This window comes from Mobula hypostoma, chromosome 4 (genome assembly GCF_963921235.1).
Source record: "Mobula hypostoma chromosome 4, sMobHyp1.1, whole genome shotgun sequence".
In the NCBI taxonomy this organism is placed as follows: Eukaryota; Metazoa; Chordata; class Chondrichthyes; order Myliobatiformes; family Myliobatidae; genus Mobula; species Mobula hypostoma.
This window is the reverse complement of record NC_086100.1, coordinates 83,301,852-83,314,394: the sequence shown is the minus strand read 5'-3', so window position 1 is coordinate 83,314,394 and position 12,543 is coordinate 83,301,852. Positions and strand designations below refer to the sequence as shown.

Sequence of the window (12,543 nt, the reverse complement as noted above, 5' to 3'; positions counted from 1 at the left end):
TATTTTTCCAGTGCCTTAAGGTGCCTGTTATGAATAATTTCTGAACCACATAAGATGGCAGGAATCATGGCTGCCCTGGTAAATCATAGTTTTTATTTTGCTTGTTCTGAGGTCCTTATGATCACATTCACGTTTCCCGAGATGAAACAAAGTTAGCACATGGAAGATGGTGGTGCGATACACCAACAATGCCCACTTACACTCAGTGCTGGTTCTAAAGTTACACAATAGTCTTTGTTTTCCAGAGTTCCATTCTCTTCTATGGGCTCAAAGGGCCAAATGATCAACTTTTGTTCTAACAATTCAATTATTCTACAAAGCACATTAACTTCATTGAAGATGGCATTCTCGTCTACCTCCAATTCCATCCCTGCCAAAGTAATAGAACAAAAATCCTCCAGGAATGCAAGGACATTCCTTCTCACCAGGAAATATACCAACAAAGCCAAAACCCACTCCCAAACACTCAGCAACATCTACTTATTGTAAACCTCACAAGCCCTTTTCACACTCCTCCCATTCTGCCACTCCACTGTATCATCACCATATCCCACTGTGTCTAGACATTGGAGGCAGCACCCCTCTAAGATCCCAGTCATTAAACCTACTCTCACAGGGTTCATGCCATCAATTATAATACAGCTCTTTCGGTCACTTTTGTAGTTCACTTCAATTGGTTTTAAACTTAGATACAATCATGCACTGCCTCCTCTGCACACACCAATCTCTGCATCTATTCTTGTGCCAGCCGCTGTATAATAACATTCACACTGTGCGAACACATGCAGTTAAACAGCTCACAAGCCCACAAATCCTTCAAACCCAACCGCTCTTCACTGCTGCTGAACAGAAACTCCTCATACTTTCTCCAAGTCTCAAATCCATCTGCAATACTGCTACTACCGTACTGTGTCCTCAGACTTTTAATGAGTATGCACTACTTTTAATCACGGGGTAGTACACGGTGACATATACCAACTTTGATAATGAAAATACTTTGAACTGCCAGCCCAGTTTTAAGTTAAACAATCATAAGCAGTTTCATTTAGCTGTAAAAACAATAGATACACAAAACTGATAACCTACAGATATTGTATATCGTATTACAACTTGGCTTCTAGTAGCTTAAAAAAAACAGCGGCCATATTATACGGGAAAGAATAAAGTCACTGATTGACAGTGAGGAACTGGAATGATACAGTCAAGCCCCAGGCACTGTCCATAGTGAGATAGAAGATGCACATCTTATACTAGGGTGCTTGGCCCGCAGATGGTTTGTGCAGAGCTGGACTCAAAGTAGGAGGGGAAAAATGTTACACCTAGTTCACATTACATAAAATATGCAGATGAAAAACAGGCACATTATAGATGCATGCCTTCCTTTCAATAAAAGGTTCTGATCCGAGGTCTCAGTTTAGAGTTTGCAGTCAGGCAGCAGAGACAAATCCCACAACACCAAACACTCCTGAGTAATCAATTATGTCAAATGCTCACTGCAGATATGCACACGGTTTCTCGAAGTGCTCTGAAACAGCAGCATCAATTACTGTCAGGAACCCCTTGATCAACACAGCAAGCCTACAGCTGGATAGAAAATAGAGGGTTTCCTGGGAGTGAGGATGGGGAACAAAGCTCTGTACAATCAGACCTTTTACCTGTCATCATTGACCTCTGCCTGGTTGGCCAAGCATAGCAAAATCTACACAAACCTTTGGTCAGGGCCTGTTTAAATGATGTAATCAGTTTTGGACTTCAGGAAGACTGTCAAGCCATGGAGGATGTAGAGGAAGGATACAAATGGAGAGGTTAACTCAAAGTTTAAGATTATAATTTCGTGATTATTCACTGGCAAAACTGTTCAGACTCTAAACTTAAGAGCTTACTTGGCACTATTCCTCTCCTTCAGAAGCCAGGTAGTTTTATCCTGAGAATTATTTTACATTCAGTTCTCATCAGGTTCCATAACACAGAGGACTCACAGGAAGCCAAATGGATGTAGTTCACAACAGGTTGAAAAGGGTTTCAATGAATTCTACTTACCCTTAACCGAGAATCATCCACTGTCCATATTCTGCTGGCAAAGTCATTGGAGGCTGCAAGCAGATACACCCCCTGAAAGAAATGTTATTTGATCTAGGATTGTTTAAACAAGCTGAGCTACTAGGCAAAAAAAAACACTAACCTTACAAGGAGAAAGCAGATAGGCTGGAGCTAATTTCCCCTCAGGCCGAAGAGCTGAAGGGCAACCTTAGCGGTTTATAAAACCATGAGGAGCACAGATCGGGTAGAATCTCCCAGGGTAGGGAAATCTAAAGCTAGAGCTTTATGGTGAAAAGGGGAAAGATTTAATTTGGACTTGAAGGGCAAGTTTCTCCACACAGAGCGTGATGGGTATTTGGAATGAGCTACCAGAAAGGGTGGTAGGGGCAATTAGTGTTTAAAAGATACTGCACACGTACATGGATAGGAAAGGTTTAGAGGGCTACGGATCAAATGCAGACAGACAGGATGGGTTTAGATAGGGACTTTGGTCATCAGGAACAACTGAACCAGAAGGCGCATTTCTAAGCCGTACAAGTCTGTGAATCTATCCAATTTGACTAGCAGATATTGTGCTGAATAATGTTCTGGTGTAAAACACTGTCTGCTTAACAGGCAGAGTTAATTCAACTGGGATAGCAAAAATGTTTCCAGAGCCCTGTGCGAAGTGTATAAAGGGAGATTTCCTACGTCAGCTACACATGGACTAAATGCAGATCAATGCTAACTCTAAATGTCCCATTAAATGCCCACTACACTGCTTCATTAAATACATTCTTATTCTTCACCTTAAGTATCCAGATGAATTTAACATGGACAATTGGCAAGTACAGAATCAGGCTCATTCATAGTGCTGCCAGTGTAAAATAGGTCTGGACATAATTCCTTGGGCTCAAAATTGAGGAATGTGTATCCAGCTTATGCTTTGGAGGGTTGCCAAAATCCTTGAAAAATCCAATGCCAGAAGTAAGAGGAAAAACATCTTTTGGTGGAAAAAAAAACTGTCACACTTTTAGCAAACATCAAGACGTAAAATAGATGACTCTCACTTACTGTGCTGTCAAATTCCAGACTGGTAATTCCAGCATTACTACCAGTGAGGGTGCTCTTCAGTTCACATCTTCCTACAGGGAGCAAACAGCATATCAATTCTCAGCATGCTCAAGTCCTGTCACCAAGTTTTGTACTTAGACCGGCAGATTTCCGTTCCGTTCAGTATCAGACATCCGCAGGCCAGAACCTCATGAGTGCTCTGGAGTTTAGTTCCCCCATACGGTGCTGCAGAAAGCAAATATTATCAACTGGCTGAAAAGCCTAGAGCTTGGAAGTGAAATATCAAACTCTTGTTTCAGCCCAAATTATTGGCAGAAGACAGCATGAAGCTCAGCGGCATCTCACTCATCACATATTCTGACAACTGAATGATCACTCAAGCAGAACATCTGAGGGGGAAGGCAAATACTTCAGTGAGGATCAACAAATAAACAAAGAGACCTTGAATAAAAGTAAAAATTCAGCTGTGCCAGGCAAAGGGTCCCACAGCTCTAGCTTCAGAGCACCGTGTGAGTTTCCTAGCAATCTTCTAAACCACTGACATTGGGATCAAGAACAAAAATATTAGGGTGTTTTGAAGTGCTTTATACTGGTTGGTCATGCACATGCTGGGCAAGAAGCTATCAAATCAGATTAATGCCATCAATATTCTCAACTACATAAATTTTAACATGTGCTTCTTTTTCTGAACAGAGGTCTCAGCTTGAAAACTTGCAGTCATATGCACCAGAGGTAAATGCCCATGACACCCAATGCTATTGGTTCTGTGAGATGCCCTTTATAAAGACACTCCAAATTCCTCAGCAGAAGTGTCAACTAAATCAGTGGCATAAGTTTCTGTCAGGAACTCCACAACCACCACAGCACACCTTGAGCAGGATGGACAATGAAGGATCTCCTGGGAGCGAGTAGACACATGGGCATTTAATGAAGTGCCATCAGACCTTTTACTTATCATCACTGACCTCATTATTTTTAAACAATTATAAAGGCACACTTGTCAAACACTCGATGGAATGATTAACTCTTGGTTAATACTGTTAGACAGGAAGGTCAGTGGTCACAATGCAATGTGTGGGGCAGATGTGCAAGGACGATGCAGAACTAGGCTAAGTGGTGACGTATGTAAGTTCAGTGAGGACAGCTTCATGCCCAAATGTGATGACCCTTTCTGCCCAGGAACCCAACCCTGTAATAAGATAGTCAACTGGCTGTCAAACTAGGCTTTGAATTACACTCAGTGCAAGGAGGGCACTTGATAGGAATGAACCCCACAGAAGTCATCACCAGAGAGAAAGATCTAGAAAACACAGCTGGAGTCTCAAGACTTTGTTCATGCACATAAACTATATCATTACACTAGATGAGCTCATTACTATTGAATGACAGAGCATCTTCAAGTGCCCATGCCATTAAAACAGTAAGGTGGGCTTAGGCAACAGAACCTATTAATCCAGTTTATATTTCCTGATAAACATACCTTCCAGCCAGCTTGCTGGCTAATTCAAAGTTTCTTTTTCCACTTACCCGAGGAGACCTCCCATAGCTTAACCTTCCTATCGGTCCCACCAGTCACAACCACTCGGGATCCTGGACTAAACCGGACTGCATTGACCTCTCCATCATGAGCGTCCTAATAAATAAAGTGCAGAAAAAACCACTGAATTTTCGCAATCATTCTGGCCAATGCACCCTTACCACTTATCCAATCCATCATCTACATCAATGTCCAATTTTGTCTATTGGCAACTCCAACCAAGATACAAGAAATGAGCACATATGCAAGCATAGATGACAACACCAAAAGCCACAAGACGGACTTTCAGTGCTTCACTGCTTGTCTGTGAAAGCAAGACAAGCTTTTACACTATCAGGAACTGCACAGAAAAAGTAATCTGGAATTAAATTGTAGGACTGTGATAAAGGGCACATGTTGAAACTATTGAAACTTATATAATTTGTAGCAGTTGGCTGTTCCTCATAGGTTGATCGATATTTTAGAAAAACCTAATGGATAGACCAGTAGAATTACGTGGAAGTTAGATAAAAAGGCAAGACAATCTGACTAAATTGATAATGTCAAATGTATCTTTCTATAAACTTGTGTAATAATTAACAGGCAAACCAGATCACCATTTCAACATGCTTACTATTTAAACATACTGACTTACAAAAATTGCAACAGGGGTTGAATAAGAAACCTAGATTAGGGGGCCTGACCTTTCTATTGTCAACGCTCCAGAGGCCTGATTCAGTCCTGACCTTGGCTGTTGTGTAGACTTTAGATGTTCTTTATGTAACTGTGCTGATTCACCTGGGTACTGGTAGGTTAACTAATGACTGTAATTTATTCCTTAGTGGCAACAGAGTCAAAAGAGGAATTAGTGGACATGCAAGTTGAAGAGCTTTTGGGAAATGAGAAATTGGACTGATGAGACTGCAATGCTGAAATCCAGCATATAACTAATGGGCTGAATGGATTCCTCCTGCATCAATACAAGTAATATCAGAGCCTCAAAGTCAAATTCCTCCCGGAAGAGAAATAAAATCATATTTTCTCCCGACTTTAAAAAAATAAATGGTATGCAATAAAGTACATTATGCAACCTATTGTATACCATTAAATAAACATGCTGTTTCAGTATTTACTGAAAGTGAAGCATCTTGCAATTATTGGGAACTGCATTAAGATACTGTTTATTTAAATCATGTTCCAGGCTACACTTATACCAATTCAGGAATCTATCTTTAACTTCTGCAGTTTCACAACTTAACTTGTGCAGTTTCACAATTTAAAAGAAATGATAAAATTATTAGTCTGTTGAGAAACCATGCAATACTACATTAGAATTATTCATGCACACTATGCTGGTCATTATTTTCCTGCACAGTCTTCTATCAATGAATTCACTATTAGTGTGTCAATTAGTTTTTTTTTAAAAAGAGAACAACCAGCACGAACTGAAAACTCTGTCCACATTTCACTCTGAAAAATTGGCTCTCATTTCTATTGACAATAAGAACTTATAACAAAGAAATAGGCTTTTTAAGCAGAAATGATTTCAGCAGGTATTTATGATCCATGCAAGCTTCCTCCTATTTCAACACATTCCATTAGTATATTTTGTGACTTGCTCCCGCATATAAATTTGTTTGCGTACTCACAAAAAAGTGGAGTGGTGTGGTGGGCAATCGCATCTGATTACAAGGTCCGGTACGGACATCAGGGGCATCACTCACAGTCCCATGCAGCGTGGGTGATCGCTTTCTAATGGCAGCAAACACAGAATATCTCAGTACTCAGCACCTTCAGAATCTGCAAGAAAGAAAATCACGTGCCAATACACACTTAGTGCAAAGTGTGTATTTATACAGGGGCTCTGGCATGGAAAGGAACAAGGTGAAGAAACACCATGGTACGAATGTAAAAAATCTTATGGTCAAATGAAGTATTGAGTTACAAGTGCCCATGAATAGCTTCTTGAAGAAATGCATTTCTAATAAAGTAAATAGCCAGTCCCTTTCAAGCAAGCCAATAACACCTAGGGGACTAACTGGTCTCAGTCATTGGTAGGGCAGAGGTAAACCAGATTACATTCTTGATTACTTCAAGAACCTTTGATGAAATTTTGCTGCGAAGCACAAATTCCTTGACAGCTTCAAGACCTCCCGAAGTCACGACAGGGTTTCGTTCCTATGAACTGTTTATAACTCGAACAGTCCACAAGTTGGAAAAGCAGCCACAAAGCAAATTCGTACATGGCAGAAAATGCACAAACCCCCATCAGCAGCCAATAAATTTATATTGTCGACCTCTCAAATGCTCAGTCGTAAGTATGGCTGTAGTTAAATTGGAAAAACCTACAGCAGAGATGGTGGTGTATGTTATAAGGCATTAAAAACAAAATGGTGCAGAAAGAACTGCTACTGGAAAATAGAGAAAAATTACAGGAAGGAATCACGTTTTACTTAGGACACGTCAGTAAACGTGCACACTTGGAATGTGACCTAAGATATCTTTAAAGGACTGAAATTTAATTTTAAAAATCACATGAAACCCTTTAGTCAAAGTTCCATTCCCTACATTGGCAACAAAATGTTTTCCCAATGGCATGTTCACTAACTTCATTCAAAGACTCTGTTATTCAGTGTTATGTATGCAATGCACAAGCAGCTTACACTGAGTTATTGTCACAGACGGAGAACAGCCGCCTGAGTAGTCTTCACTAATTAATATCAACTGTGAGGGCAATTTCAGAAGGTGGGTTGAGGTTCCTTATCAGGCATGAAAAGGAATTGGCAGAGATATATTATCACTAATAAGAAGCAGTTACCATGCTAAATCAAAGCTGAAATACACTAAACATTTAGATAGAAACAGGGGAACTAAGTTCTTAACGTACCCAAAGATATTACCAATAGAATCCAAGATTCCAGATGCCTGTGAAGTCCTTCTGTACAAATAAAAACATAAATAATTGTGCTGAGATGTTGTCTACTCCCCTTAGCTCACAAATCCAGACACAGCAAAACTCTCCAGTAGCTCTTACCAAAGATACAAAAAAAAGTTTCCTAACCCTAACAAAATGACACCCTCACCCACCACCCAATCAACAAAACCCTAGACCTCCTGCCCATGACCAAAAAACAGAGCAGGGAATGGACAAAGACAAACAAGCATACAGGCCAACTGACCTGATCAAATTTGTGCAGTCAAATACATCCAGTTGTGAATAGTAGTGGTAAACTAAACAAGTACTGGTAAAAGATGGCTCCAAAGCACTATTCTTATAGACAGTAGTGCTCACACTTAGTGAGAAAAAAGATAATCCTGTTTAGCTAAAAGGACCAAGTGGATCTATCTCGACTTCCTGACTCTCCAAAAGCTAGCCATCAGTAAATTCAATTCTTATCAGTTTATGTCAGGAAAGAGCTGAGTGCACTAGATGCAGCGAAGTTAACAAATTTCACGATACTGCCAGTGATATTAAACCTGATTCTGATTTTGAGGCTACGAGAACAGACAACAGCCCAGTTGTGTGACCGAAGAATCGCACTTCAAGGTCAAAATGGAGTTTACTGCCATATGCACAGGTGTAATGAAAAACACCACTGTAATACAAAATGGTCAGTGTTGCTTTACCAAGGTAGTAATTAGGATCTTGTAGTTTGGTTCAAGAACCATATGGTTGAAAGGAAAGCGTTTTTGAACTTGGTGATGTGTGACTCTGTATCTCCTGCCCAATGATAGCAGCAAGTAGATAGCACAGCCCAGGATACAAGGGGGGGTGGGGTGACAACAATCTAGACAACATTAAGGCTTGGGTTAACATCTGACATAAGCTTAACAAGTATCAGGTAACGAACAGCGATGGAGAGTCAATGCCACCCAATGGTATGACCACCTCTGGGAACCACTGAAATGACATAGAAAATGACATGGTATGACAAAATGTGCCATAGAAAAGGAACTATTTATGGTGACACAGAAAAAGAACCATTTATGGTGAATATAGTGAATGAGGTGATATACTATGGCAAGGGAGCCTTGGGTGGACTATGATAGGTGGAGGGACAGGTAGTTTTGAGGAAGTGAAGAGGCTACAGAAGGACTTAGATTAGGAGAATGAACAAAGAAGTGAAAGATGTCAGGAAGTGTGTGGTCATGCACTTTGTAGAAGAAATAAAAGTGTAGACTATTTTCTAAATGGAGAAAATTCAAAAATCTGAGGTGCAAAGGGACTTGGGAGTCCTTGTGCAGGATTTCCTAAAGATTATTCCTTCTTCAACTTTCCTGCCTATCCCCTCCCTGCTTCCCCTCGCCCACCCCTTTATCTTTCCCCTTACTGGTTTTTCACCTGGAACCTACCAGCCTTCTCCTTCCCACCCTCCCCCACCTTCTTTACAGGGCCTCTGCCTCTTCCCTCTTCAGTCCTGATGAAGGACTCCGGCCCGAAACGTCGACTGATCGTTTCCACAGACGCTGCCCGACCTGCTGAGTTCCTCCAGCATGTTGTGAGTGTTGCTTTGACCCCAGCATCTGTAGAGTATTTTGTGTTTCCTAAAGGTTAACTTGCAGGTTGAGTTTGAGGAAGGCAAACCTGATGTTAGCATTCATTTCAAGAGGACTAGAATATAAAAGCAAGAATATAATGCTGAGCCTTTATAAAGCACTGGTGAAGCCTCACTATGAACAGTTTTGAGCCCCTTATCTAAGAAAGTATGTGCTGACATTGGAGAGGGTTCAAAGGAGGTTTATAAAAATGATTTTGGGATTGAAAGGCTTGTCATATGAAGAGCATTTGATGGCTGTGGGCCTGGAATTCAGAAGAGGGGTGACCTAATTCAAACCCATTGAATGTTGAAAAGCCTTGACAGTGGATGTGGAAAAGATGTTTCCTATGGTGGGAGAGTCTAAGACTAGAGAACACAGTCTCAAAATAGAGGGGTGTCCTTTTAGAATGGAGATGAAGAGGAATTTCTTAGCCAGAGTGGTGAATATGTGGAATTCATTGCTACAAGCAGCTGTGAAGGCCAAGACTTTAGGTATATTTGATCAGAGGTTAATTCTTGATTTACCAGGGCATGAAGGGATATGGGGAGAAGGCAGGAGATTGGAGCTGAAAGGGAAACTGGATCAGCCATGATAAAATGGTGGAGCAGACTCACTGGTCCAAAATGGCCTAATTCTGCTCCTATGCAGTACAGGTATCCCCCGCTTTTCAAAAGCTCGCTTTACGCCACTTTGCTTTTACGAATGACCTACATTAGTACCTGTTTTCCCTAACCGAAAGAGATCCGAAGAGGATTTTCGCTTTTACAAAAAAAGGCGAAAAGCGAAAATAGCATTAAGCATTTGTTTTGCAGTGAGCCGTTATAGAGGCAGCGCGCGCCCCCAGCAGCGAGAGTGGCACCGCCAAGCTCCTTCCTCGGGAACTACACTCAGCATCAACCCACCATAGCGTTGAACTCTGTCTGTGAGCATCTGTGCTTTATCTTGACTTATTTTGTGTATCTATTAGCAAGATGTGTCCTAAGGTATCAGAAACGCCTGAGAGCTCGTAAGGGTGTTACGCTTAGCGTAAAACTGGACGTATTTAAGTGTTTCAATCGTGGTGAACGAAATAAAGACATTGTGCGTGCGTTGAACTTGCCCGCGTCCACCATTTGTACTACTTACACGCAAAGGGAATGAATCTCGAAAGCTGCCGATGTTACTATTGGTTCTGCTAGTAGCAAAGTGGTCTCTTTCAGTTGGCATCCAGTAATAGATAAAATGGAAAGTCTACTGCTTGAGTGGATTGATAGGTGTACAAAGCATGGTGTTCTGTTAAGTTATCTTATACTTAAGGAGAAATCAGTCAGTCTTTTTAATAAGCTGAAACAGGAAGCACTGGACGATGGTGATGAAAGTGTCGCGGAAGTGTAGTCATGGGTGGTTTAATTGGTTTCTGAGGTGAGGGCATAGTTTGACGTTTACCATTGAGAGTGCTTTGGCTGATACTGAAGCTGCCGAAAAGTTCCCAGAAGAACTGAAAATAATTACAGAAGGTGGTTATTCGTGTAAGTGTTTAACTGTGACAAAACTGCAATTTATTGGAAAAAATTGCCAAGTAAGACATTTCGATAGAAGAAAAGCAGGCTAAGGGACACAAGGCAAAGGACAGTTTTACCCTAATGCCTATTATTAACACCACTGGTGATGCTGTCCTTGGGCCTCTACTAGTGTACCATGTACCTCCTGTATCTCCCACCACCCCAACCTCCGACGACTCAGCCTAACACAACATCATCACCACCACCACCACCTCTCAACCCTCCAGTGTGCTCGCTATCTTCCTGATTCTGGTGAGTGAAACTACACTGTACATACATTATTCCCACTTTATATAGGCTGTGCATTTATATCATTCCTGCTTTTACTATATGTTAGTGTTATTTTAGGTTTTGTGTGTTATTTGGTAGGTTATTTTTTGGGTCTGGGAACACTCAAAAATTTTTCCCATATAAATGAATGGCAATTGCTTCTTCGCTTTACGCCATTTCAGCTTACAAAAGGTTTCATAGGAACGCTCTACTTTCGGATAGCGGGGGAAACCTGTATCTTATCTTTTGAGTCAGGGAATGACAGTTAATTGTGACATTTACATAACAAATTGTTTTAGGATCCCACACATCAGTTGCAAAGCCCGTCTGGTGAAGATGGAATGCCACAGGACAGGAGACAGAGGAATGCTGGGGTGGGGGTTGGTGCAGGTGTAGACACACCAAACAATGGTTTATTGATCACAGAATGTCCTTCTGGTCCTTCCGGCTCCTTCCTCTCTCTCCAACCATGATTCCCCTCTCTTCCTGTCCTCATCCCAGTCTCCAGTTCACAATAGAGACTTACATCAGAATCAGATTTATCATCACTCATGTCATGAAATTTTTTTTGCAGTACAGTGCAATATGTAAAATTACTACAGTACTGTCCAAATATTTTAGATATACACACACACACACTGAAGACTTTTGCACAGTATTGTACACACTTTGATAATAAATTTGCTTTGAACTTGGAAGGAAATTATTTGCACACTCATTTTCGAATCACTACAAATAATTAGCAGTATTGTCGATCCTACCTCCTGATTGGATAAAACAATAGGAAAAGATTTAAAGGCATAATTATATAACTAGCAGAAGCTTGTTTATTCTTCACATCACACAAGCACAACATGTGATATCAAGATAACATGATTTAAAAGTCTGGTATATCAGTCTGTTTTCTCTCCAGAAAACATCCATGTGAACCTTACACAAGTGAACAATTAAAGTATTCGTAAGACAGAACAAGGAATATCACCAGCAATACAACTGTACTCTCCCCTTCCACTTGGTGGCCTGTCCCATCATTTACTACAAAGTACTAAATGGTTAACAAGTAGCCAAACTCTTCAACACGGGCGCCTCCTTTCCAGTCGTAGTACTGCTCTATAACCAGCTATCAGCCACTCACCTGGGAGGCCTGTGCTTCGCTCGCACTGGTGATGCTTCTTCTGCCGTGTCAGGCCCTTCTTCACCAAGCACCTCGATGTCATCATCACTGCAAGTAAGGAAATGAGAGGGGCAAAGTTTAACGGAAAGTTTTAAAAATACAGAAAGTGGTAGGTGCCTGGAATGCAATGTCAGGGGTGGCTGTGGTGGAAGCAGACACAAAAGTGACATTTAAGAGACTATTAGATGAGCATGTTAACATGCAGGAAAGGAGGGATATGTATCATGTGCAGGCAAAAGCGATTAATTTGGCATCATGTTTGGCACAGGCTATTGGCCAAATAAGCCTGTTGCTGTTCTTTACTGTTCTCTGTTCTGCTCTGCCTATGTTTGGTATCATTGAGAGGGAAGTGAAACCTGCTCAGAATTACCCCAGGTTATCAATTATATTAAATTGAACTCTGCAACACT

The 12,543-nt window shown here is 41.0% G+C and overlaps 1 protein-coding gene and 2 non-coding genes across 3 annotated transcripts in view; all 3 read right to left on the bottom strand.

The window, feature by feature from the left end:
• Nucleotides 1-12,543, bottom strand: part of atg16l1 (ATG16 autophagy related 16-like 1 (S. cerevisiae)) — a 39,560-nt gene that overhangs the window by 13,436 nt on the left and 13,581 nt on the right. The window contains exons 7-12 of the mRNA XM_063046065.1: nt 12,095-12,181; nt 7,497-7,547; nt 6,259-6,361; nt 4,621-4,726; nt 3,094-3,164; nt 2,041-2,112 (exon numbers count right to left, since the gene is read on the bottom strand). Coding sequence (XP_062902135.1) covers nt 2,041-2,112; nt 3,094-3,164; nt 4,621-4,726; nt 6,259-6,361; nt 7,497-7,547; nt 12,095-12,181 — 490 coding nt within the window. The remainder of the gene's footprint in view (nt 1-2,040; nt 2,113-3,093; nt 3,165-4,620; nt 4,727-6,258; nt 6,362-7,496; nt 7,548-12,094; nt 12,182-12,543) is intronic.
• LOC134346048 (small Cajal body-specific RNA 6) lies at nt 1,406-1,670 on the bottom strand. Its single transcript, XR_010017810.1, has one exon. It is a non-coding gene; the product is annotated as a small Cajal body-specific RNA 6 (non-coding RNA).
• LOC134346049 (small Cajal body-specific RNA 6) lies at nt 3,788-4,059 on the bottom strand. Its single transcript, XR_010017811.1, has one exon. It is a non-coding gene; the product is annotated as a small Cajal body-specific RNA 6 (non-coding RNA).